General features: G+C 41.7%; 1 protein-coding gene and 1 long non-coding RNA gene across 5 annotated transcripts; one reads left to right on the forward strand and one right to left on the reverse strand.

Moving 5' to 3' along the window:
• Nucleotides 1-7,766: 7,766 nt before the first annotated feature.
• Nucleotides 7,767-12,525, reverse strand: LOC127650023 (iroquois-class homeodomain protein IRX-6-like). Of its 4 annotated transcripts, none has more exons than XM_052135158.1 (7): nucleotides 12,213-12,525; nucleotides 11,145-11,358; nucleotides 10,661-10,770; nucleotides 10,271-10,566; nucleotides 9,550-10,161; nucleotides 9,136-9,241; nucleotides 7,767-8,298 (listed from the first exon to the last, which is right to left on the reverse strand). In XM_052135158.1, the coding sequence occupies exons 1-7, from the start codon at nucleotides 12,224-12,226 to the stop codon at nucleotides 8,217-8,219; spliced, it is 1,434 nt and encodes a 477-aa protein (XP_051991118.1). In that variant the 5' UTR covers nucleotides 12,227-12,525; the 3' UTR covers nucleotides 7,767-8,216. The 4 variants fall into 4 exon arrangements, with proteins under 4 accessions (XP_051991118.1, XP_051991102.1, XP_051991109.1 ...); XM_052135142.1 differs by having other exon boundaries at nucleotides 11,145-11,408; XM_052135149.1 differs by having other exon boundaries at nucleotides 9,127-9,241; nucleotides 11,145-11,408.
• LOC127650045 (uncharacterized) lies at nucleotides 11,280-17,145 on the forward strand. The gene is made up of 3 exons (XR_007971382.1): nucleotides 11,280-11,424; nucleotides 16,229-16,347; nucleotides 16,762-17,145. It is a non-coding gene; the product is annotated as an uncharacterized LOC127650045 (long non-coding RNA).
• The last annotated feature ends 9,056 nt before the right edge of the window (nucleotides 17,146-26,201 follow it).

The following is a 26,201-nucleotide window of genomic DNA, read 5'->3' on the forward strand; positions in this document are numbered from 1 at the left end:
CATTTTATCTGCTGCAGAAGTACAAGCTGAGAGCAGAGCAAATGCACCTCCACCCCATCAGAGCTCCAGTTTAGCATAATGTCATTATGTCCAGTTAGTTTTAAAAAGCCCTTTTTTGTAAACATTTACAGTGTGGGGCACAAAGGGAGCTGCTGTTCCTCCTGCTTTTTTGTATTGTGGTTGTGGTCACGTTGGGCTTCAGCTGACTTGTCTCTAGAAAACTGGTGGCAGAAACGTGGCCTGCCCTGCCAAGTTTTAAAATTAGTAGCAAATTTAATATGTTCTGCGCTCCCATCCCCTGCCACAGAGATTGCGAAAATAAGTTTCTAGTTTGTCGCGGAGTAACGCTGGATGACCACAAAGAGGCAGAATCATTGGGAAATGTGTAACAGATGCGAGAAGCATCAGGAGAGGAGAGGGGACCGGCTACAAATATAAGGACCACCAAACACGCTGTGCGCCTTGAGCACATGTCATCTGAACACTTCCCACTCCACCATTCTCAGGCTCTTGGTATGACCTAAATGACAGAACCATGCTCCTGTTAATGGCATAACAGTGATTTATCGCTCTAATTTTGATGATTGCTATCCCCATAACTCCTAATACAGAGGGAAATATGTATTTTGGATAATGTGTGCCTGCTATGAGGCCTCATGGGCTGTTAAAGCATGGGAAGAAACATATTGCTGTCATAAATCTACATCTTTAACCTGCTGCATTAGAAGACATGGAGATAAATTATTTGAATCAAGAATCAAAGTGAAAAGAATGAAATAGAGTTGACACATGCTGATATCAGACCACTAACTTTTATTTTTGGAGCATTTAAGTATGCTTTATTAATGGTGCTCCAATTATATTATCTAATTTTCACATCACACCCTGCCATACTCACTTGCTTCTCCTTCATATGTGTTTCACCCTCTGCCTTTGTTGCTGGAAATACACAATAATTTAGCTTTTTTTTCCATTGATTATTATATATTTTTTTATTGCTTTATTTTATGATATTTTCATAGTTATGGTCATAGATGCTTGCTCCAGCTGGGTGGCTTGAATTTGTTAAATGACAGGGGTAGGATTATCTGAGCATGACACAAGCTTTGCCTGCTAGATGACAAAAATTCCTCAAGTGACTGAAATAAATGTGTAATTACTGACCCAACCCATCCTCATTGTTTTCTTTTATAAGATTATCTGGCTCTGCATCATTAGGGATCACTTGCATAGATGGTAGAAGCTGTTTTTAAAAAGGTTATCATGATTGCAGTGATAACTTTAACCAGTAGAGGGAGGCCACTGATTTATTTCCACCATTTTCTACAAGCAAGCAACCTTTGCAGATAACCCATCATTATCTATGAAGCTAAAGAAATGTGTCACTTATAATTTTTTGCCAGCCTCATCAAGGTTTCAGAGTTTCTCTTGAAAAGTAATTTATAATGTAAAAGATAAGCGTGCTCCAATAACCGATTCCTCTCAAAAAGCTCATGAGTGCTGATTACATATGACTTCACATCAGGTCGTAAATATTTGTTAGCCCACCTTTGAAACAGGCAAGCTGTGGCGCTGTCAGTCCAACCACATGAAAGAGTGAATGGAAACGTTTAGGGTTGGGAGCCGAATCAGTCATAGCTGAATTGAGATGGCCAATAAATGCATAATTATGATGCTCTGTCATTGGCCACAGCCCAGAGGGCTTTTAAACCGGGTGAAAAGTCCCACACGTGCATAATGGGCCTTTTTTATGGTAGTCTCGTCTAAATGTGAGCTGTGACAATGTGTGGTCTGCATTCAGTGCCCAAGGCTGCTGGAATAGACTGTTTACCTAGCCAGAACCGTATGTGGGTGTGTTGCAACAGCCTGTCTTGATTACACTGTGTTCTGGAATACATGATTCCTAAGCAATGTCATAACTACCATTCTACCACGGTAACCTTCACTCTCACCCGCCTCTTTTGGAGACATGATGTTTCTTGCAAGTTATCTGTGTGTGTGTGTGTGTGTGTGTGTGTGTGTGTGTGTGAGTGTGAGTGTGAGTGTGAGTGTGTGTGTGTGGGAGGGGGTGGGGTGGGGGGGGGGTTTGCAAGGACCTAATTTTTTAGGTTACAAACTGGTAATTACAAAGGTATTATGCTATAAATGTGGTTTATGAGGACATTTCTAGTATCCCCATAATTAAAATCGCTTAAAAAACATACTAAACAAATATTTGTTTTGCAAATGTAAAAATGCACAAAGTGTGAGGGTTAGGTTTAGGGGTAGGGTGAGAATTAGGGGATAGAATATATAGTACATATAGTATTATGTCAATGGACAGTCCTCATAAGGATAGCTGCACCAACGAGTGTGTGTGTGTGTGTGTGTGTGTGTGTGTGTGTGTGTGTGTGTGTGTGTGTGTGTGTGTGTGCGTGTGCGCGCATCAAGCTACACATAATTTAGTTTTCGAGGTTTTATAGAAGTGAGGATGTCAAGAACTGTTACTGTTATAACTTCATAAACTGTTACTTCTAGAGTGTGACTTCAATATCATTAGCTACAAAGTTTTTGAATTCTTCGGCAGTATAACAGATTTGCCTTCATTGTCAGCCTCATCCAAATAAAATTTGATGGATGGTGAATGTAGGCATAGATTCTTCAGTTTCATAATAATTCTTCTTTGACTTCCTTGCACAGTGGAGTTGAATGTAACAGAAGAGATTCCCACAGATCTGAAGACACCTAACAGGAAGAGTGAAGAGAGGAATGTAGAAACAATCCTGTAATGCAGCCCTGCTGTGATCTTCCACTGAATATCCCTAAACTGAACTTGATCTCCTATCTGTTAGACATTGTTTTTTCTCATTCAAACACATCATAACTAATTACAATGGTGGAATTTTGAGGTAAGGTTTCACTTTGGTAAAATAAAGTTTGTGTTGAGGTATTTCAGGAATTGTATGCATGCTGCAGACTTCTTCGAGGAAATGGCTATAAGAGGGGAAGCAACATTCTGCCTATATTCTCCTTGAATTTGTGCAAGGGTTGCAAAGAGGGAGTGGCTCCCTTTATCTCAGTTATCACATAGCATACAGTGTACGCATACATACATGTATGTAAACTTTCTGAGAAAATGGCACAGAGTGCATTTCTTAATAGAGTTTACATGCTTCAAACTTTCTCTGTTACATAGATGCGCACATGACATGACATGCACACAAACACAACTCAGAGAAGAATTGATACTGCTTTACGTTTGTTAGTTAACCACACAATAATGGAACACAGAAAACATATCATGTTTGAGTTTGGAATATTTAACTGGGTTGAATGTTTCTGTCACTGCAGAGTTGATGTGCTGTTTAGAAACCAACTTAAAGGATGGAAAAAAAGAATGCAACATAGTATGAAACTGTGATATCAAAAGCCAGAGTTGTGTTTATGACTAATAGAGTTATTTATATACTGTATGTTACAGTTTAACCTTAGTGAGTATTTAGGGTGAAAACCTTATCATCCTTGTCAGTTTTAAGGGTAAATCACATTTTAATTATATGTATTTTACCTTGGGTAAAATCTTTATGTCTCAATGAGGATGAAAGGATGTATAGCTGAAGCTATGAAAAAAATAACACATAGTGTTCCCATAATCCTCTGTGCCGGTCTCTCTTTCTTCTTCTTTCTTTTGAATGACTTCTATGCTCATCACTCCAATGATGAATAATGAGTCTGTTGACCCATGATTAAGTAAATGTAAGGTTGATGTAGAAGGAGTAGACCACTAGTGTACGATTGGCCTAATTATAGATACAGTTAGTCTAGACCTGTGCAATATCCTCTACATTAGGTAGGACTCAGTCGTTGCAGGACAACAACCCTTGGCCAGGAGAGGGTCAGGTCAGGCAGGTCATTCACAGTGCACTGGAAGTAGCAATGGATGAAAATGTATTATCTGCCCACAAGGCATACAAAGCCAGCTTTTCATTGAGCTCTTCGGCCACCATAATTATCTTTGACAAAACTCATTAGCAAGGACCTTGTAGCAACTATGGCGACCAGGAATTTCATGAGGAGAGACATGCACCGAAACAATGCCCTGGACAAATTTAATTGCGCCCTTTGACAAAATGTAATGAAGTGTGTATATTGTCCCCCTCATCAACATTTGAACTCTGAGCAATCATTGCTGAGATCTTCTCTCATATGCCCTCTGTGCGGGACACATCAAATGGCACCTTCACTTTACCTCTTTTGTCTGGCTTTGGGCAAATTGTTGTTGGAGATGTTGTCGTTGTTATTATGGACCTTATTAGCATGAATTGGACATTGCTATTCTGTCAGGCCCAGTTAGCTAGTTTTACATCACAATCATATGCTCTGTGAGCAAATAGTTTGGGGTTAGAGAGAAAAACCCTCATCACCCAATTTTTTATATTAAACCCTCTGTTGACATTTGACACAAATAACTGGGGTGTTGTCAATTGTAGTCAGGGTCACCCTGGTCAGCAGAGAATGATATATAATCATTGCACATCACTCTCACAGCAAACCAAAATATAAAAGTGGAGCCAGCAGTCATGGTCCATGCTTATGGAATATATTGATGTTGGTCAATACACAGAATGCTGCAGCACATATGTTTCAAGATAAGCATATTTGCCAAATCCCACCCAGGCTGTAAATATCACTAGCTTTTCTTGTTTTTTGGCATATAGGATGTTCCAAGCTTCTTGGAGAATTCGCCACAGTTCTTCTATCTATTTAGGATAGGGATATTTAGGTCTCAATTATTTCTGTCTCTTCATGTAATCCCAGACTGACTCGATGTTTAATGGGGGCATTGTGGGGGCCATGACATCTGTTGCAGGGCTTCCTGTTCTTCTATTCTATTTGCATAAGTAATGTTTGGGAGTATAAATGTATATTTCCTATTGACACACTAAAGTAGAAGATATAAATAACGACCTTAAGACAAATGTTTTTGTGAAAAAATCTTATGTGCCTTGACTTTTGCACAGTACGGTGTGTATATATATATATATATATATATATATATATATATATATATATATATATATATATATATATACACACACACACACACACACACATGAGAAAAAACAGTGGCTGATTAAAAAGACATTTTATTTTTGATATTACATGTTTAATTAGTGTCAGTTTCAGTTATTTTTTATTTGTCTAACCTGACGTTTGAGACTAAGGATAAAGGCTTGTTCCAAATGTGCAATTTATGAGATATTGATTATATGATTGTAAAAACTATTATATAAGCCCTAATAAGTCCCTTAAAACAGTTTTTCTCAACCAGGGGCTGGGGCCAAAAGGGGGCCTCAGGAAACTTTCAAAGGGGTGAGTGGTTATCTGTCTGTCTGTCTGTCTATCTATCGTCTGTCTGTCATCTTTTTCACTCCTTTTGGGGGATAAAAAATTACAATGACGATGTTCGAACTCATTCCAGTTAAACTATACAGTAAATGTTTTGTGCATTCTTCGTTTTGAAAAATTATTGTAATGCCATTTACATTCATGCACTCTGCAAAATGCATAGCATGTGTCCCCGTGCACCCTTCCATTAGACTAATGCACAGTCTGAACAACAGACAAACATGGTTACTCACGAATGCAGTTTTTGAAGAAAATTAGCTACACATTTTTGGAAGACATGTTTCCATATTCCCCATCTGAACGCGAATCCAATCTTAGATTTCTTCTGCCCTCGTTGGTGTAGATTTAATATGGCGTAAACCTGTTGTGAAACAGGCTCTTAATTGATCTATTAGTTGCAGTGTGAGCCTGATGCTGTGTGGCAGGAATCCATGCTATTATTGCCGGTTCCCTCAGGTATAGCGCTACCGCACTAATCCCGTTGCACATGCATCATTACCTTCAATAATGTTTGGCAGCTCTTCTTTACAGCTCCCATTTTAATTAAGTTTGCTTTAAATATTTAACACAAGGCAAATGCCTTTAAGTGGCCGTCGCACAACCTTGTAGCACTTGGCAATACAGAATCAGCAAGCTACGGGTCTACGGGTTTTTGGTTATTGTGCATTGTTTGTTTTCATCTTATTGTGGCAATCTGTGGTCCGGGTCAAATGTTGGATCGTGGAAATGCCGGAAAGCAAGCGGGTGGTTGAAAATCAGGCCTGCGCCGTTAAGAATTAGTCTACTGGTTTTTAAATATTCCAAGTTACTCTCCATCATACCAGTATCTCTTCGTGTTTTTTCTTTATTAATCAAAATAATATAGGCCTACAGTAATATAAAGGCATATATATATATATATATAGGTTATATTTAGGGAGATTTGTAGAAATAGATCTCGCCCGTTGGACGATTGCTTTGTAGAGTGCAGATCCCGAGAGATAATCCGAACTAAAGTCCGTTGACCTTTAATAAAATAAAATACAAATACAGAGCTAAGAGGCAAATCATGCCACCTGCATCGTGTCAGGCCTCTGGGATACATTTTTTTTTATCACAATTTCCTTCAGCATCAAATCTAGTCGACAGCATTGAACAGTTTTCAAACCCCCCAAAATATAATCGATTGAAATGCAAACATTTGTGTTTTTATCGTACATGGCATCTTTGACATGCTTAACAACAGTAATAATAATAATAATAATAATAATAATGTTGATGATGATGATAATAATAATAATAATAATAATAATAATAATAATAATAATAATAAAAAATAACTAAATAAGAACTGGTTCATTACTTACATCTATGGCATGATGACCATATCTGTTGAATGCTTTGCTAAATAAACTTTTACTCATAGGTGTATTCAATTTCTTGATATATGATCATGACCTTTTGTAGACCTGGGTTTTTTTTTGTTCTTCTTTTTTTTTCTGAGGAATTCTGCAGCACAAACAAGTGACATGACAGTCGGCACGACCCCTTTTTCAGTTCGCCCACAAATTGACTACAGCGCCTTTGAATAGACCTAATAGCCCACCGTCCTAATGCGCTTATTACATGCCTTAATCTTCCACTCCGTCCTGAAATAATGTCTATCTTTCTGCGGCTTAATTTCCCGGAGCCCGACCAGTAGGTCATTTCTCCAGCCTTGTTTATATTATTTATGCTTGCATGATCGTGTTTTACCTCTGACATTAAAAGTGTACTTTTGACTCGGTCCTGAAAACAAAAACATCACAAATGCATGAACACGTCATAGTGTAAATTACTTTTAATTATTTCAATTTAAGTTTTCATCCGTTTAGGATAATATTCTACATGCCAGCTCATTTTTTTTCTCAGCGACTGAAATGATCAGCCTAAGATCATACATAAACGAAAAACAAATTCTCTGTGTTTTTGAAACTTCTCAGTCATTGCTTAGCACGTTTAATTGTAGTGGTTAAAGATCCCCGGGGATGTTAGTTCGAACAATTAACTGCAGAACACTTCATGCGTATGGATGAGGACATGAACTTCCGCGTGACACCGTTGTTACCACAAGAACTGGATGATGAACTGGACAAAGCTGCATTTATAACCTATTGTTGCATGACTCATAGCCTGAACAGTAACAGTGTTTGATGCCCATACCGATTAAACAACGACAATGATAAACGGATGCCCCCTTTCTTCACACCCGTGTTGAGCATTCACATCCTCTAAATGTATTATTGCCTTCCAACAACGTCCAGACTTTAAGCATATCAGGAGGATACATTCCGTTACAAGGCTGGCTGATTACGCTATAAACAAAGAAATAAATACAGACAAATTGAAAATGAGTTCTTATAAAATATTTTATAAATGAAAACACATCACATTTATACACAGTTTCTTGATATAAACACAACAAACTCCTCAGGATCACAGTATCACACCTCATTTATTATTGATAAGTAAATCAAATTAAAAAGTCTGGCTGTAAGCTTTACAACAGCTTTCAAAAAGTAAATCACAGAACATTAAGAACATGACCACAGACGCATGGTACAGATAAATAAAGCAAATGAATAATTAAACAATAAATAGATAAATAGGAGTAGGCTACTAAACTAGGATTGCCAGTGCAAACATAATAAATCACAGACAATGTATTCTCATACACCCACAAAACATTGCATAAAGTTATTGAAACCATCAAATCATATTGTGCAAAATTATGGCTGCCTCCAGTTTTCACAGTTCTAGAAAGAGCGCACAGCATTGCGCTAGAATTTCAAGTGTCTTCTGTCATGAGCTTAGTTCTTCTTTGCTTCCGTTCCATAGTGCATAATGTAGATCATAGAAAATATCCCAGTGTTTATTGCCATTTCTGCAGTCCTAATTAAGAGGGAGAAAGGAAATGTATGAGCCCATATTGTGAAAGGTAGGCTAAGTGAACAGGACAGGTACTACTGGGTGACTACTTGATGAAATCCTTGTGGCAAAGAAGGATATGTATAACTCATTACCTCAAATCACACACATATATAATGTAGATACTAAATAGAAAGATACATATTTCTACTTTAATTGCGCAGTGACTGAAATTTTGCCAGAACAATCCAATGATGTTTATCAGTTAAGCTAAGGGCTGCACAGCAAAAATGTTTATTGTTGTCAGAGTTACTGTACAAGAAATATGTGTAATGGCATTACTTGATGTCTGCTCAAATCTATGCAGACTGTGGGGTGACAGATATCATGTAATCCTAAATGATTGGATTTCTTTCTTTTATTTTTTAGAAAAGAAGACAATAGTTTACATGCATGTCTGCATTGTTGTGGATCTAGCAGCTGAAAAGAAAGTGCATGTTTTCTTTTGAGTTTTTGATTAACTTTAACTGATTAAATTTGTTCTTGTTATTATGTGGAAAAATATGAGATCATCACCATGAGGTGTTCAGAAACTAAGAACATTTGTTTGTGTTTGTACACTTAGTTTGGTTACAATTTTGTACCCAAACGTGAGCCAAATCTTACAAATCTTTCCTTTGGGGTCCTTAGACCATTTTTGGATGTCCTTATTTGGAAAAAAAATATCCATACATAAATTAAAAAATATTAAAAAAATTATAATAATGCAAAAATATTTGTGTGTGTGTGTGTGTGTGTGTGTGTGTGTGTGTGTGTGTGTGTGTATGTGTGTGTTTAGTAACTCTTGCTCACCTTCCTCACCTCTTCATCACAGATCTGAATGTAGTGGTCTTAGTATCCTGCAGTGCTGGACATGTGTCACTGAGCTCTGTGGGTTCTGTCTCTATCTTCCCAGTGCTGGGAAAGCCTAAAGTAAACATAAAAGGCCGCAAATGCATTGTCAGTCCCCCTGAATGTACATACCCATCTGTCAATAAAATAGCCATAAACAATTTAAACACTACACAGATTTAACTAGGACACAATATAAGTTGAATTTTTAAGGTATTTAGAATATGTATCAGTGTCATCATTAACTAAGGATTTAAATATAACTAGAATGTTGACTAGCATTCAAAATTAACAACAGCTGATAAGTAAACATTATCAAACATTGGTATTGTTACTTGGTGCGTTTCTATAGTACTATGCAGATTAAACACAGCGATGCTGTACCTTCTATTGAGGAGTACTGGCAGGATTCTGTCAGTATAGGATAGGACGAAGAGTGTAACTGGAGGGTCTTGAAGCTTCCACTACTGTAAGCCTTATGTATCCCCTGCAGCCCTTCCTGGTAAAGGCTTTCAGTATTGATTAGGTCAACACTCTGCCCTCCTCCGACTGTGGGCAACCTGACTCCCTGCATCTGACAGTCTGCAGGCCCAGTCCGCAAATCTCCTCCATGCTGCGTGCTTAAAACAACCCCTGCAGCAGCTGTGCGTGCCAGTGACCAGATCCGGGGCTTCTCTGAAGCCTCAAAGTGAGAGAGTGCCACAGTACTTATGGAGGTGGACTGAGGTGATGGCTGCTGCTGCTGTGTTTTAGAGCCCAGAGGATCCGGGTAGTCAGGGTTTACAAGCCCCAAATTCTTCAGGCCACAGGAAAAAGATGCAAAGTTAGAATGGCGAGGGAGGTCAGGGTTACAGTCTCTCTTTAGAGGGGAGGAAGTCGGGAGGTCATCCTGACACGATTTCTCACAGTCACTGTCCAGCTTGTCACTGTCCTCGTCCTCAATTTCATCCAGGTCACTGAACTGCAGGTCCTGCTCATCCTTACAATCTTTGGAATCTATGTAAAAGCATTGAGAGGTACTGAAGTGCAATTCACATGATTTAAAAATAACAAACAAAGTTAAATAAATTGGATTAAATTACACATGAGAAGAGGTATGAGGTACCTTTGGTAATGCTGTCAGTGTCAGTCTTGTTGAGGTGTTCTTTCCTGTCATCCCCTGCTTTGTTTTTGGGGGACCAGGTCATCTTATTCTCTTTCTTTAATCTCCTTCTAGCATTGGCAAACCAGGTTGACACTTGTGTGAGAGTCATTTTGGTGATGATGGCCAGCATGATCTTCTCACCCTTTGTAGGATATGGGTTTTTCCGGTGTTCATAAAGCCACGTTTTAAGAGTGCTCGTTGTCTCACGTGTGGCGTTCTTTCTCCGTGTTGAACCATTAAACTCAACTGTCCCATACCTGGCTCATAACAAAAAGCAGCGTGTTTAACTTAAGAATTTATATATATATATTAAATTAACCTTGTTAGAGGTGAGACAGTCTTTAAACTCACCTGTCATACTGGTACTGTCCCAGTGAGTGTTCATATGGATAGTAGGCAGCAGGTTGGGTTATAGTGCTATGAAGACTTCCAGATCCCTCTTTGATATCATATTGTGGGTTCTGCAGATAAGTTAAGTACAAGAAAAATTATAGCATGCGACAGCTGTTCCATATATTAATAGTATTTAGTCTGATCCTGTACTGATTATTTTTTTATGACATTTATTATTTTATCTCCTTATTGTCTCTTAATTATGACTTTTTCTATGTTAAAGCAATATGCATTACTTATGTTTCTGTGTATATATTCCCAATTAAACCAAGTAGACGATGTGCAGTGTCTCTTCATTCTATATCTTGTGATTATTAAAAGTTATTCAACAATAACTTGATCCTCTTAGCAACCCAAAATAATCCATAACAAGCTGTGACATGAATGAGTCAATCGATTGAACGAGAACTCGCTTTATATCTGATGAGAGCGCTGCACATACCAAGCTTGAATAGAAAGCCGAGGGGTCGGCGCTGTACGGAAAGTAGTTGGCGTAGTTCTGACCGGCTGCGGCCGCAGCTGCTGCGTATGGAGAGCCGTACATCCCGAGCGCGGCGTTGAGCTCTGTCCGTGTGCTCGCCAGCAGCCGGTTCTCATAGGAGGGACAGCAGAAGGAGGCTGCTGTCTGAGACGCGCTCGATCCTTCAGTCACAGACCTGGAAATCGAATCGCAGCAAGTCGTACTGGTGTTTGCCGACACGAAATACTGCATGAAGAAAATTGTGGGTAGAAAACTCATTTTATTTTTAGTTAACAAAGTAACCGCACAGTTTCCTTAAACAGAAATGTAAGGTAAGCTGAAGACGCTTTGTTGATAGGATGAACAGTAAAACCTTCCTTTGAAACGGATTATATTGTATCCGTTTTATAAAGAAGAATAAACGTACTTTAATTTTACTTTGAGGCTTAATACAATTAATGGAACTATCTATCAACGTTTAGTTTTTTTTAAAACGTATTTGTGTGCGTGTGCGTGTGTGTGTGTACTGATTTACAGTGTACAATATGAAACCTGTGTTCATTTTCTGGTTAGTCGGAAAGTAAAACTTTCTGTTAAGTTTTGCTCAACGGTAAGTGAACCGTCATATATTTTTGCCTGCATAGAAACGTTTTATCTTTTCCATATTAGAGTAAAACCATGATTGTTCGCACGTCATATTGTCGAAATCGCTATTATTTGAAAATGTGTAATTAATTTATACGCACAGACTGCAGAGGCAACCGGCAAAGGGAGGAGTCTCGCTCTCACCATGAACAATTACACCGTAAAGGTAATTTACACGTTTACAACAACACGTGAGGTCATTTATAATTTAAATAACAAATTACTATAAATATTGACAAACCCCAAGATAGGCTATAGCGTAACTTTTGGGATGCAATGACAGAGCAAACTGCTACCCAGTGTTAAAATCCAGAGAATATCATAGAAATTACAACAATAAAAACACATAGTTTTAGCGGTCTTTAAGCATCTTCATAGGAAAATATATAATATTTTAATGCTTACCTGAGAAGTTGCATTGTAAGGGTATCCAAACTGCGAGAAAGACATAGCTGCTGCTTTTGTTACCATAAGCAATATTCTTCTGCTGATCGATTGAAACCAAATCTACTTCAAATCCACCGTCTTACACACATTTTCACACTCGGCCTTTCGCTCAATAATATATGACTGCACTTAACTGGGAAGCTCTGAGGATGTTTACCCCAGTCCTACTTTTATATAATCCCCTTAAGGAAACGAGAAATTACAGTTAAGCTTCATCAAGTACAAAAATATTGTTGTTATAAGCTTAAAGGATAACGTAAGACTTGCAAGATATGAACTTGCGGTTGTGCTATTATTTGTGCCTCTATAGTTCTTTAGAATTCATTCATGCACGGGTATCCGTGTGACGTCATTGTAATCCCGGGACGGCGAGGATAGAGTGATGTCTTTGCCAATCACGTCATGCTTCGCGCTTTTCTTGAGGTGTGTTTTGCTCACTCTTGTCCCTCTGCCCCCTTATTTATAAAACACTATGGTATTCTCACATGGACCCAATTTGTACACACGTTAGATATATGTTAATATATTTGCGCTAATTAATTTGATCAATATTTTCAGTAATGCAAACGAAGGTTTGATATATGAATAGTTTTATTTTCAGGTTTATAAAAACATTATATAGCACTATTCTAAGCTTTAACCACAATTATATGATTTACTTATCTTCCCTATATTACATTATGTGCTTGGTGATACCAAGGTTTATAATTATTGCATTTAAGAAACAACCCAGCTGATGAAGAAATGAACTGAAGAGGTATGTGCAGGACCCTTGCTCGCATCTGTCTGACCGATCAGAGGTCCGACCTGATGTTAATTGCGATGATGTTTCTATCTCTCTCTATTAGAGAGAGGTCCAGTCCCGGCAGACGTGCACACAGGGAGAACCAGTGGCAGGTCAACAGAAAACTGATTGATACTTATCTCGGGGCCTACGCGACCATTACGAGAAATGCGTAATTGTAACAATTAACAAATTGACATGGCCTTGTTTAACCAGCGAGTTACACCGTGCAAATATGCCTCTGTAGAGAAATTAGACGATCAGAATGGGGGAGAGAGAGAGAGAGAGAGAGAGAGAGAGAGAGAGAGAGAGAGAGAGAGAGAGAGAGAGAGAGAGAATTAGCTGCATCTCTCAAGTCTAATTATACGGCAGTAGTGGGAGGTGACGGGAACAGCATTCTAATTGAAGGATGTTTACTTGAAAGGGATGATAGAAATAATGCTCCCTCGTGCGGAATAAAGTCTGGATAAAGGATAATACAGCAGTTTTATTAAATGTTTCAGACAATATAATTAGAAGACACATCTCTCTCTCGCTCTCTCTCTCTCTCTCTCTCTCTCTCTCTCTCTCCTAATAACTATCCTAATAGTTTCACTGTGAAATCATTTTGATTGTAGCCTACTAGTGAAGTGCCCGCGCATCATAACACGCAGCTGTCACAATGTTCACGCGCTCCCCACGGCTTGCGGCTATTGCAACAATCTCATCTCCTCTCATTTTATAATTTCCAGGGATAATGCAAGACGAATAGTACCATGTCCACGGTGATCTTTTTGCGATTACGAGCTCACTCTTTGAGAGGCGCAAGAGAGCCGCGGGTAAATGCACGGCTCTAATGGAGGGATTTAGGATTACTCGTAAACTGCAACGACAGCAGCAGAATATAGGCCCATCAATACTTTGAGTAGGCCTACCACGTTCACTCTTTTTACTTCAGTGAATAGAATAGACCTCCACCAATATTTATTTTTAAAGCCAATTACTGTATAGCTCTATTCTGTATGTGTCTAGTTAAACATTTGATACAAAACCTTATAGTTGCTAAGATATAGCCCTCATGAAAACTTGCCTTGGTCTCCCCTACTAGTTTTAGGCCACATAATATTTTAGGTTAATAATCAAAAAGGAAAATAATTTAAGGTGTAGCCTAAAACCCTAAAGTTTCAAAACCAAAAACTCTATCACACTCTCTAATGTAAATTTATCATCCCACAATGCTCAGATTACAAGCACAATTAAAGAAAGAGGAACCAGTAAAAAGAAAGACCAGAATCTTTACAGTAGTTTGTTCAAACTCCTTGTGCAAGGACATGCATGATAGCCCAAGTGCATATGGGCACCCTCATCCATAATGCATGTGGAGCAGCGCCTGATGATCAGTACTGGGGGTGGAGGTAGAAAGTTAAATCAGCCCTAATTGAGGAGGCAGAGCACACTGACCGATCGTCCATACATATCACTATTCATCCCCATTGCTCCCACTGCTTTTAGGATATTTGGAGTCTGATACATGATTGGTATCAGTCTTGTCTGATACAATTACATCAATTTTCTGTGAATATTTTTTTTGTATGCATAAACAGTTAGCTATATAGATAGATGGATAGATGGATGGATGGATGGATGGATAGATAGATAGATGGATGGATGGATGGATAGGTGTGTGTGTGTGTGTGGGGGGGGGGGCCTTTGTTAGCCTTGCATAGGGATTATGGAGGCTCAAAGCCGCACAGCAGAAAGGTTAAACCAACAGCCAGCTTCACCTTCTCATTTAATACATTTCTCAGGCTGCTTTAATGAATTTCACAAAGCTTTTCTGCTTTTTCATAAGACAGATCAGAGCTTTTTTATGAAATAATAATAAGGCCCTGCTCAGAGAGGGGCAGAGTGGAGGGGAGGGGACACTCTGGATCGAAGCTGAATGATATCTCATTAAACAAGTCTGATATTCCTGATATATTCAGATGAATCCCAGACATACGAGATCCTGAATTATTGCTCATAGTCTCCCCACGCTTCGTTCCTGGCCAGGTATTAACACTGCTAAATTATCCAAAAATGTAAAATAAGGTAATAAATATTCTAATAAGAAAACCTCAAATTAAAATGTATGTGGCCATAGCATTGCCCAGCATAATCCAAAACAAACTTAATCTTAGCAGATGGATAAATTGACCAGAGTGAGGGAGACTTTGATCCTCAATTATCTTTGCCTAGGCATAATAAAGTTATCAGACTAGCTAATTAATAAAAGCTGTGTTGGATACTATAAAGTAGAAAGTGCTTCATTGTCTGTTCTGCAGTGTTAAGCTTGAATTCATATTGCTCCATTTCTGTAAATGCTCTTTTATTTAATAATTAGAGACATTATTTTTAAAGATGGAGCGATACCAAAGTCACTATACCATTTGTCCGGAGTACATTATGGTAAATATTGAATTAATGTGTAATAAGTTGTTGAATCAACACTGATTATTCCAACATATTTTTCATATATTTTATTTTTATTATTATTATTATTATTTGATGTGTGGTGAACTGCACTGTAGTGTATACTGTATATTTAGGTTTGTTCATCACTCTTGTGCTGAGCTTGTGTGAACAGGACTGTTTAGCTGGCAGTACTTCTGAGGGCCCCAGTGTAAATCTATTATTAGTGTTCCTGTGTTGTTGTCATGGATTTGTAGCTTGTTACACACAGATTGGAGGGTCAGAGAAACACTGTAGACTAGTATAAATCTGTTACTGTGTTTCTAAGAAGGCCCTCTAGTGACGTAGTTGAATGCTGCATTCTCGCTTGTGCACATGCATGTTGTATTCATTTAGATAACATACAGTATATGTCATATAAGGCTCCAAACCTTAATGGTATGTTTGTGTGCACATGTAATGATCAAAGTATGTCAAATGTATGTCATCATGCAGTGTAGACTACAATATCTCCAACAATTTGTGTTTCTAATAATTCTGCTGTTTTCTCTTCTCTCCTCTCCTCTCCTCTCCTCGCTCACTCTTTTCATTTTTCTAAATTTTCTCTCTTTGCTTGATGCCCCCTGGGAAAGGTCCCAACTGCAGATGCTTGTGGGTGGATAACCAAACACTGGTGCTTATACTTACAAATAGCTATGCTTGGTGTTTGTTTGCATAAACACTTTTGATTGGCTGCACTGTTTTTATTTGTTTTTAATAGTTGGTTGGAGCTTGAAGGACTGTGACAAAGACATGGGAGATACAGTTCATTGCTAGGTCCAAATCGCCATTACTTAAGTCTGGATTCTGATACTGTGGTGGCTATGCTGTATATGGACAGTAAGTTAAGTCTCATTATTTGCAAACATGAAAGCAATTCAGGCTGTTGTGATGTCAAATTTACTTTTCCACTTGCTCTTATTTCAAAGCCTTGTCGTGGGTACCGTGCAGTATTAGTATGAAGTTGAACTAATTGAGAAGTGTTCTTTCACTTTTAATTTTACTCCTGATTGAAAGAATGCCAGAAGAGGGATAATGTTGAGCCTTGCAGGGAAGGATAATTAAAGATTAAATTACATGTACAGACAAAAAAGAATATTTTTTCATCCCCTATTATGACAGGTACATTTTAGTTTTAGGTTAACAAACTTGGGATTTGGGTAAAACAGAAAGTGACCAATTGGTAGTCATCATTACATAACTGTTGTTATTCTGTATGTTTAGGAAAACTGACTTGACTGCTTTTATCTTCAGGTGAGAATGTGTTGCCCTGGAGGTAAGTGGGAACAGACAGGGGCTGCTGAAGTCTATCATTACCTCTGCAGGACAAAACAGCATCTCCTGCAATGACAGTTCAATTGCTGAGGCCTCTGGTCCTCATTTGCAGGCCAGACTCTGGAGAGATTTTTCTTCTTCATGCTTGGTGTCAAACACAAGCCAGATGGCTCTATTAATGTTTGCTCTATACATTTTTTTTTTCATCTGCCCTGTCAAGTCTTGTTGTGTTAGTTCCCAGTACTTAGTGCATTATTTCTGTGGTTTCTAATGTGAAACCAACCAATGTTTCAAACCAAGCAAGAAATCAATGTCCGAAATGTCTTGTCACTCTATACTCCTTTCTGAGAATCAGTTTTACTCTTAACACAGTTGTTTCCTTAGGTAATACCATTTATACAACCTTTTCACAATGGCCAAGATGAGCTAACTATGTCTAGTATGCAGCAAAATTAAAAAGAAATAACTGAATTGCTAAATCAGTCTATCTTGGTGCCACATTCATAAATGATGCACGCACTCTCCTGACTAAACCTAAACTAAAGAAAAAAGCAAAAACACATAATTTAACAGTGTAACCAAATGCCTTCGGAGGGGTGGGGGAGGGAGACAGAACTGTTTTATATAATTGACTGTACTTTGGGCACCTAGAATCTTGGATAGAATCTGAGAGGTTTTTCCTTTATTGATTTAGAGCTAGCTTTCTTAAGTAAACCCACAAGGGGTACTGTTTGGGTACTTGCAAAATGTAATATTGTATTTTTAAGATTTTTGTCTGCCAAGCAGTTTTCTCTTATATATGTATATCAGATTCAGTTATTCTAGTGAACCATCTTTACTCAAGAAATGATTCAAGTCAAGTCAAGTGGTTTTTATTGTCGTTTCAACCATATACAGTTAGTACAGTACACAGCAAAACGAGACAACGTTCCTCCAGGACCATGGTGCTACATAAAAACAACAAAGGACCAACACAGGACCACATGAGACAACACAACAAAATAAAATACCTATATAAAAAACCTATATATACCTATATAAAGTGCACGTGCAAACGTGCAAAAAGTACAGGACAGTACAACAAATTTCTGACAATGAACAGGACAATAGACAGTGCAGCGCCGACCAGTACTCAGTAGTGCAAAAAGATGACAGTTTCTAAAAATGTAAACATAACATACTATGAGATACTGTGTTCTATGCACATAGCAGTTATTGAGGTAGCAGACAGTTATAAAGTGACAGTAATTAAAGTGCAACTCAGGACACGTGTGTGTCAAACCAGTCTCTGAGTATTGAGGAGTCTGATGGCTTGGGGGAAGAAGCTGTTACACAGTCTGGCCGTGAGGGCCCGAATGCTTCGGTACCTCTTGCCAGACGGGAGGAGGGTAAAGAGTTTGTGTGAGGGGTGTGTAGGGTCGTCCACAATGCTGGTTGCTTTGCGGATACAGTGTTTTTTGTAAATGTCTTTGATGGAGGGAAGAGAGACCCCAATGATCTTCTCAGCTGTCCTCACTATCCTCTGCAGGGCTTTGCGGTCCGAAGCGGTGCAAGTCCCAAACCAGGCAGTGATGCAGCTGCTCAGGATGCTCTCAATAGTCCCTCTATAGAATGTAGTGAGGATGGGGGTTGGGAGATGTGCTTTCCTCAGCCTTCGAAGAAAGTAGAGACGCTGCTGGGCTTTCTTGGTGATAGAGCTGGTGTTGAGGGACCAGGTGAGGTTCTCCGCCAAGTGAACACCAAGGAATTTGGTGCTTTTGACGATCTCCACAGAGGAGCCGTCGATGTTCAGCGGAGTGTGTTCACCTTGTGCTCTCCTAAAGTCAACAACCATCTCTTTTGTTTTGTCGACATTCAGGGACAGGTTGTTGGCTCTACACCAGTTCGTCAGCCGCTGCACCTCCTCTCTGTATGCTGACTCGTTGTTCTTGCTGATGAGACCCACCACGGTCGTGTCATCGGCGAACTTGATGATGTGATTCGAGCTGTGCATTGCTGCACAGTCGTGAGTCAGCAGAGTGAACAGCAGTGGACTGAGGTGCTCTCAGTCCACTGAGAGCACCTCAGTGCTCTCAGTGGAGAGCAATGAGTAGAGAAATGTTGGTAGTTACAGTATTGACATGCAACATTCTTCAGGCAACACTTTTTGAATGACACAAATGCATTCCATTCAACAGATTAACCCCAAAAGATAACTCATTTTAGTAGTTCAGAGGATAAAGCCCTTGAAATGTAAGCAATAGACATTTCATTAAAACCCAGGGAAAGTACTGACTATTACATCCCTGTGTCCTGATTTTGTCTTATTCATTCTGTATGCAAATTGATGAATGTTTTAGGGGTTACTTCATTTGATGGAGGCATACCCCAAATAAATTCTAATGTCTGACATTTGTAATAATTTAAACTCCTTACTTTGTTGGCTAGAGAGTAATACTTGATTAAAAGGTTAGCTTTGTAATAATTTCAACACCTTACTTTGTTGGCTAGAGAATAATACTTGATTAAAAGGTTAACTTTTGACATTTAATACTGTTGATCATGAGGGTGGGATTTATTAAAAATATATACAAAATACTGCATTAATGTGCTGACACTAAAAAGGCATTAATCTAAAAAAAAATGCTTAATGTGGTAAAATCTAAATGAACTGTTTTTATTAAAGTAAAAATTTAAATACAATATTTAACATGTCTGAATCAACCTGACTTCATAAGGTAACACCAAACAAAACGTCAAGATTACATTTACATTTATGCATTTGGCAGACGCGTTTATCCAAAGCGACTTACAGTGCACTTATTACAGGGACAATCCCCCCAGAGCAACCTGGAGTTAAGTGCCTTGCTCAAGGACACAATGGTGGTGGTCGTGGGAATCAAACCAGCGACATTCTGATTAACAGTTATGTGCTTTAGACCACTACGCCACAGAGGGTACTGTTGTACCCTCCGTACCCTGATGGAGGGAACGAGACGTTATGTCAATTGTAGTGACACAAGTGTCTATCTTGAGAGCCTTGCGTACCTCTGAACATGAGAAAGGCTTATGTGAAATTGGCAGACAGAATTTGCATGTCCCGTCCCCGGACATACGGGTATAAAGGGAGCGGACGTGCATTTGTCAGTCAGGTTTTTGCACTGAGCAGCCGAGAATAAGGTTACGGCGTTACAGTGGTAGGAATAGTGCCTTGGCAAGGGGGACACAACGTCTCATTCCCTTCATCAGGGAACGGAGGTTAAAACAGTAACCATGACATTCCTCTTCTGTCACTCACTCGACGTTGTGTCGATTGTAGTGACACAAGGGGTCCCATTTAAAAACGGCATGAACTAAACAGTGTTACGTGAACTGCTGAGATAGTTGCAAGCAGGCTGTTGAGTGCTAGAAGCAGCTGTGTCAGCCGCACGTAACCCTCCCCAACGCCCCCAATATAAGGTGTCATATACCGCTCTTAGGTTCCCAGTACCCGCACGTGAACAGGCGACATGACTTAACATGGGAGCAAGCTGGCCAGCCGCGGCCTTTTCTCTCTCTCTTTCTCGCTATAGACGCGTCGGGAAAGGCGTCCTTTTCCGTTCCTATTCTTACAGGGGGAAAAGGCTCTGTGGAGACCACAACCTGCACAGACTGGGGGGAGGTAACTTGTGGCCAATACACAAATGGGTTGTCAAGCCACACGTGGACATGATGAGGTGGTAGATCCTGCCTGACAAGGTAGGAGTTACTACAGACATGGCGACCAGGGGGCAGCAGGGACTACCCAAGGGAGATACGGGTTCTGCCAGCAGGGGGACCGTACCATGGAAAATACATCACAGGGAGTTGCCTGAAGTGGGAACTATGCCTGTGGAGCACTTGACTAGTGGTGGTTCTAGTGGCGAATTCCTCGCTGATTTCGCAGGCCAGAGGGCTAGGTGGGAAGAACATCCAGGAAGCGAGAGCTCAATGGCTAACCTGGGAGAGAAGGCACACTGGATCAACTTGGTGAAGGGTGCTGTGTGCAAATGTAACACCCGGTCGGCTGTTCCGTATTACCGAGTTTTACAGGCTCGGACAAGACAAAACATGAGAACGACTCAACCCTGAGGTTGTAGAATCTAGCAAATCAGTTGGGTGTTGCCCATCAGCGACCCAATGAGCCAACCTCTGTTTGGAGACGGCGTTCCCTTTCCGCCATCCGCCAAAGCAGACAAGGTCTGCTCAGAGCATCCACATATACAGTGAGGAAAATAAGTATTTGAACACCCTGCTATTTTACAAGTTCTCCCACTTAGAAATCATGGAGGGGTCTGAAATTGTCATCGTAGGTCCATGTCCACTGTGAGAGACATAATCTAAAAAAAAAAATCCAGAAATCACAATGTATGATTTTTTAACTATTTATTTGTATGATACAGCTGCAAATAAGTATTTGAACACCTGAGAAAATCAATGTTAATATTTGGTACAGTAGCCTTTGTTTGCAATTACAGAGGTCAAACTTTTCCTGTAGTTTTTCACCAGGTTTGCACACACTGCAGGAGGGATTTTGGCCCACTCCTCCACACAGATCTTCTCTAGATCAGTCAGGTTTCTGGGCTGTCGCTGAGAAACACGGAGTTTGAGCTCCCTCCAAAGATTCTCTATTGGGTTTAGGTCTGGAGACTGGCTAGGCCACGCCAGAACCTTGATATGCTTCTTACAGAGCCACTCCTTGGTTATCCTGGCTGTGTGCTTCGGGTCATTGTCATGTTGGAAGACCCAGCCTCGACCCATCTTCAATGCTCTAACTGAGGGAAGGAGGTTGTTCCCCAAAATCTCGCAATACATGGCCCCGGTAATCCTCTCCTTAATACAGTGCAGTCGCCCTGTCCCATGTGCAGAAAAACACCCCCAAAGCATGATGCTACCACCCCCATGCTTCACAGTAGGGATGGTGTTCTTGGGATGGTACTCATCATTCTTCTTCCTCCAAACACGGTTAGTGGAATTATGACCAAAAGTTCTATTTTGGTCTCATCTGACCACATGACTTTCTCCCATGACTCCTCTGGATCATCCAAATGGTCATTGGCAAACTTAAGACGGGCCTTGACATGTGCTGGTTTAAGCAGGGGAACCTTCCGTGCCATGCATGATTTCAAACCACGACGTCTTAGTGTATTACCAACAGTAACCTTGGAAACGGTGGTCCAGCTCTTTTCAGGTCATTGACCAGCTCCTCCTGTGTAGTTCTGGGCTGATTTCTCACCTTTCTTAGGATCATTTAGACCACACGAGGTGAGATCTTGCATGGAGCCCCAGTCCGAGGGAGATTGACAGTCATGTTTAGCTTCTTCCATTTTCTAATGATTGCTCCAACAGTGGACCTTTTTTCACCAAGCTGCTTGGCAATTTCCCCGTAGCCCTTTCCAGCCTTGTGGAGGTGTACAATTTTGTCTCTAGTGTCTTTGGACAGCTCTTTGGTCTTGGCCATGTTAGTAGTTGGATTCTTACTGATTGTATGGGGTGGACAGGTGTCTTTATGCAGCTAACGACATCAAACAGGTGCATGTAATTTTTAGGATAATAAATGGAGTGGAGGTGGACATTTTAAAGGCAGACTAACAGGTCTTTGAGGGTCAGAATTCTAGCTGATAGACAGGTGTTCAAATACTTATTTGCAGCTGTATCATACAAATAAATAGTTAAAAAATCATATATTGTGATTTTTGGATATTTATTTTAGATTATGTCTCTCACAGTGGACATGCACCTACGATGACAATTTCAGACCCCTCCATGATTTCCAAGTGGGAGAACTTGCAAAATAGCAGGGTGTTCAAATACTTATTTTCCTCACTGTATATGCAAAGCACATACCGTACACCGCAATGAAGAGGCTGGGTCTGCCTCCTCCCGGGGCAGCGCTTGCATGTTCACAACCTGGTCCCTGCAGGGGGTGGTAGGAACCTTGGGCACGTAGCTCGGTCATGGTCTTACGATGACATGATCATCTGCCGGACCGAATTCCAGGCATGTGTCGCTGACAGAGAACGCTTGCAGGATCCCAACCCTCTTGATGAAAGCGAGTGCGATCAGGATGGCCGTCTTCAAGGAGAGGGCTTTGAGCTTGACTGAATCAAGTGGCTCGAATGAGGGTCTCTGAAGGCCTGAGAGGACCACTGAGAGATCCCAGGAAGGGAACAGGCTTGGCCAGGAAGTGTTCAACCTCCGGGCACCTCTATGGAACCTGATAATCAAGTCGTGCTTACCAAGGAACTTGCCATCCACTGTGTTGTGGTGGGCTGCGATAGCAGCAATATACACCTTCAAGGTGGAGGAAGACAGCCTCCAGCTCACTGGGGGAATGCAAACTTGTGCAGCCCCCGGTGCCAGCTGTGTGCCAACGTGTCTGTGCCTAGAGGGGCCTCCATTAGGGAGTACCAGAGCGGGCAATGGGAGTTTTCCTGGGAGGCAAAGAGATCTATCTTTGCCATGCTGAACCGGTACCAGATCAGCTGGACAGCCTGGAGGTGGAGCCTCCACTCTCCGCTGAGCGTAACCTGTCACAATAGCACATCCACTGTCGTGTTGCGGGATGTGAGTGGAATGCAGCGACCTGAGTCATGGCTGACTCCAAAGGAGGAGATGGAGTGCGAGTTGTGACATATGACCAGAGCGCATGCCGCTTTGGCGATTTATGTACGCTACCGTCGCAGTGCTTTCTGAACAGATCAAGACGTGCTTGCTCCAAACTAGCGGGAGAAACCTCTGCAGGGCAAGGAATACAGCCAACAACTCGAGGCAGTTGATGTGCCAACGCAGGCGGCGACCCGTCCAGGAGCCAGTGGCTCTGTGCCCGTTACACATTGCGCCCCAACCCAGTTGAGAGACATATTTGGTGACAGGACAACTTCTGTCCGCAGAAAACTCGGATGGTCCTGGCCAGCCAACGTGATAGGTTGGGTAGCGCAAGCCATGCGTTTAAGCTACGTGCGAGGGGCACTAACGCGATGATCGTTTTGGATGTACCAGGTGGGGCCTTGTGGCAGAGGGGAGCAGGTAATAATACGTAATAATAATACGGAGGCAAAAGCGCGTCCCGAGGCTTGGGTGCTGAGAAAAGACTCAAAGCACTTACCTTGCTCCGTGCTCCCGGCAGGGGGCAGATTAAGGACAGAGGAGGAAGTCCTGCAGGGACGTCTTCGAAACTCGTCAGTGCTTGCCTGCCGGGGCCGGGAAGTCATGGGTCCGAAGGTGAGGTGGCCGCATCCGGGGAGCCAGAACTGCAAAGCTTTGATGCCGGGGTGCCGTGAGAACGGCGTGCACCGAACTGATGACCCAGGAAGTGAGGAAATTGCTCTTTTGTTGACAATGTGGTTAATGCAGCCTGAATGGGGTGCGGCAAAAGTAAAAGGGAAAACTGAGGATTCTCCTCCTGGCACTCCACCTGTCTTGCTACCAGCTCTGGAGCAAATGTCTGACTTCCTGGGTGCATCGTCTCAGGAGCATTTACGGGCTTTACAGGACCAAGAAATGGTCCTGGAGGCGAGGCGTCGCCGCCTGTGTGGGGCTCGACGCTGGGGCTGAGAGCTGGGCCTGGGTTGAGGCGGAGCTGCCTGTTGTTTCTTCACAGGGAGATGCTCTCGGCAGGCAGACAGAGGGTGGCCTACGCTGACAGGCCGCCGCCATCCCGAGCGTGGACGGAAGCAAACGAGCGTGCCAGGGGCAGGACGTTCGTGGGTCTGTGCCCGGCAAAACCGAGCCCGTTGCCATCCCCAAATTGCCTCCATTGCCAGCCGGGTCATCCTCAATCCTGTGGGAAGAAAGAGTGACACGTGGGGCAGCTGGAGTGACGTTCGTCTTTAAGAACGAAAGCCGCGACCGCAACGTTGCCATGTTCATGTTCTCACAATAAGAACATGAACCATCCACAAACGCCACCTCAATGTGACCCAGGCACACGAGGCAGCATCTATGACCATTGGATCTGGAGAGATATCTACCACATCCAGGAACTACACAGCGGTGGAAGGGCATCTTTAAAAAGACGTGTCCTGAAAATGACATTCAACGCTTGCTTGTGTATGTTGCTCTTTTACCAGAAATAAACTCTGTTCGAGGAATATACTTAACTTAAATTAAGACCGCTACCCAGCCCGTCAGGGAGGTGTCTGTCGTTAGCAGCCTGCGACGATGAGACACACCTAGAGTGGGACCCAAGGTAAGAAACCGGGGTCTGAACCACATAGCAAGGGAACGAAGCACGCGGCGCGTAACCCTTATTAGCCCTAGGGGACTGGCCCTTGGATGAAATCCCCTGGCTTTTAGCCACAGCTGAAACGGTCTCATATGGAGCAGGCCCAAAGGGATCACCTTGGATGCAGATGCCATGAGACCTAGTATTTGTTGATACTGGTGAACAGTGCAACCTTGACCTAGCCTGAGTTTGCTCAGGGTGTTCAGAATGGACGTGATATGAGCAGGAGACATCTGTGCCTACATTGTGATCAAATTCCATATAACCCCCAGATAGGTGATTCCCCGGGGGAGAGAGAACACTCTTTGAAGTTGAGTCTCAGACCCGGAGAAACCAGATGAGCTAAGACAATATCCCTGTGCTGAACTGCCAGTTCTTGGAGCTGCGCTAAGATGAGCCAGTCGTCTATGTAATTCAGAATGCCGATGCCCCGGAGTGTCGAACGGGCCAGTGCTGCATCCATACATTTCGTGAATGTGCGGGGTGATAGGGCTAGGCCGAATGGAAGAACCCGATACTGGAAGGCTTCGTCCCCGAAAGCGAACCTCAGGAACTTCCTGTGCTGTGGCAGAATTCCAATATGGAAATATGCGTCCATGAGATCGATCGTGATCAGCCAATCGTAATGTTGGATCTGAGACACGACCGTCTTGACAGTTAGCATCTTGAACTTAAACACCCTGACCGAGCGGTTCAAGCCTCAAAGATCTAAAATCGGACGCAACCACCCCCACAAGGCTGGGTACAAGACCGTCAGGGTTTCTTTCTTTTAGAAATTACAACCCTGAGGTCCTGCTTCGGGGTCTGGTGAGGGTGATGAGCCTGTCCCCAGTCTTTACAAGGGGGAGCACGACTCGCCACGCTCAGAGTCGGGGTGGGACTGGGTGGCCGACGGCCCTGCCCCCCTGAGTGCGGCGAGGAATAAACTGCCCGAAGGCTTCCTCATGGCTTTTTGCCTCCAGGAATCTGGAGATAACCGTATTCATGGCATCTCCGAAGAGACCGGAAGGCAAAACCGGGGCATCGAGTGGGAAAACTCTGTCCTTATCCTTGATGCCTGAAAGGTTAAGCCATAAATGCCTCTCCATGCTGACTAAAGCGGACATAGACTGACCAATGGCACGCGCTGTCTGCTTGGTCGCACAGAGAGATAAATCTGTGGCCCGACGAAGTTCAAAAAAGGCTTCTTCATCGA

Source organism: Xyrauchen texanus, chromosome 1 (assembly GCF_025860055.1).
Source record: "Xyrauchen texanus isolate HMW12.3.18 chromosome 1, RBS_HiC_50CHRs, whole genome shotgun sequence".
NCBI classification, from domain to species: domain Eukaryota; kingdom Metazoa; phylum Chordata; class Actinopteri; order Cypriniformes; family Catostomidae; genus Xyrauchen; species Xyrauchen texanus.

Coding starts and splice junctions, on each gene's coding strand:
- LOC127650023 (XM_052135142.1), bottom strand. CDS start 12,278: ATGGTAACAAAAGCAGCAGCTATGTCTTTCTCGCAGTTTGGATACCCT. Junction 11,409..12,212: donor CTTACAATGCAACTTCTCAG/GTAAGCATTAAA, acceptor TTCTTCATGCAG/TATTTCGTGTCGGCAAACAC. Junction 10,567..10,660: donor GGACAGTACCAGTATGACAG/GTGAGTTTAAAG, acceptor GTTATGAGCCAG/GTATGGGACAGTTGAGTTTA.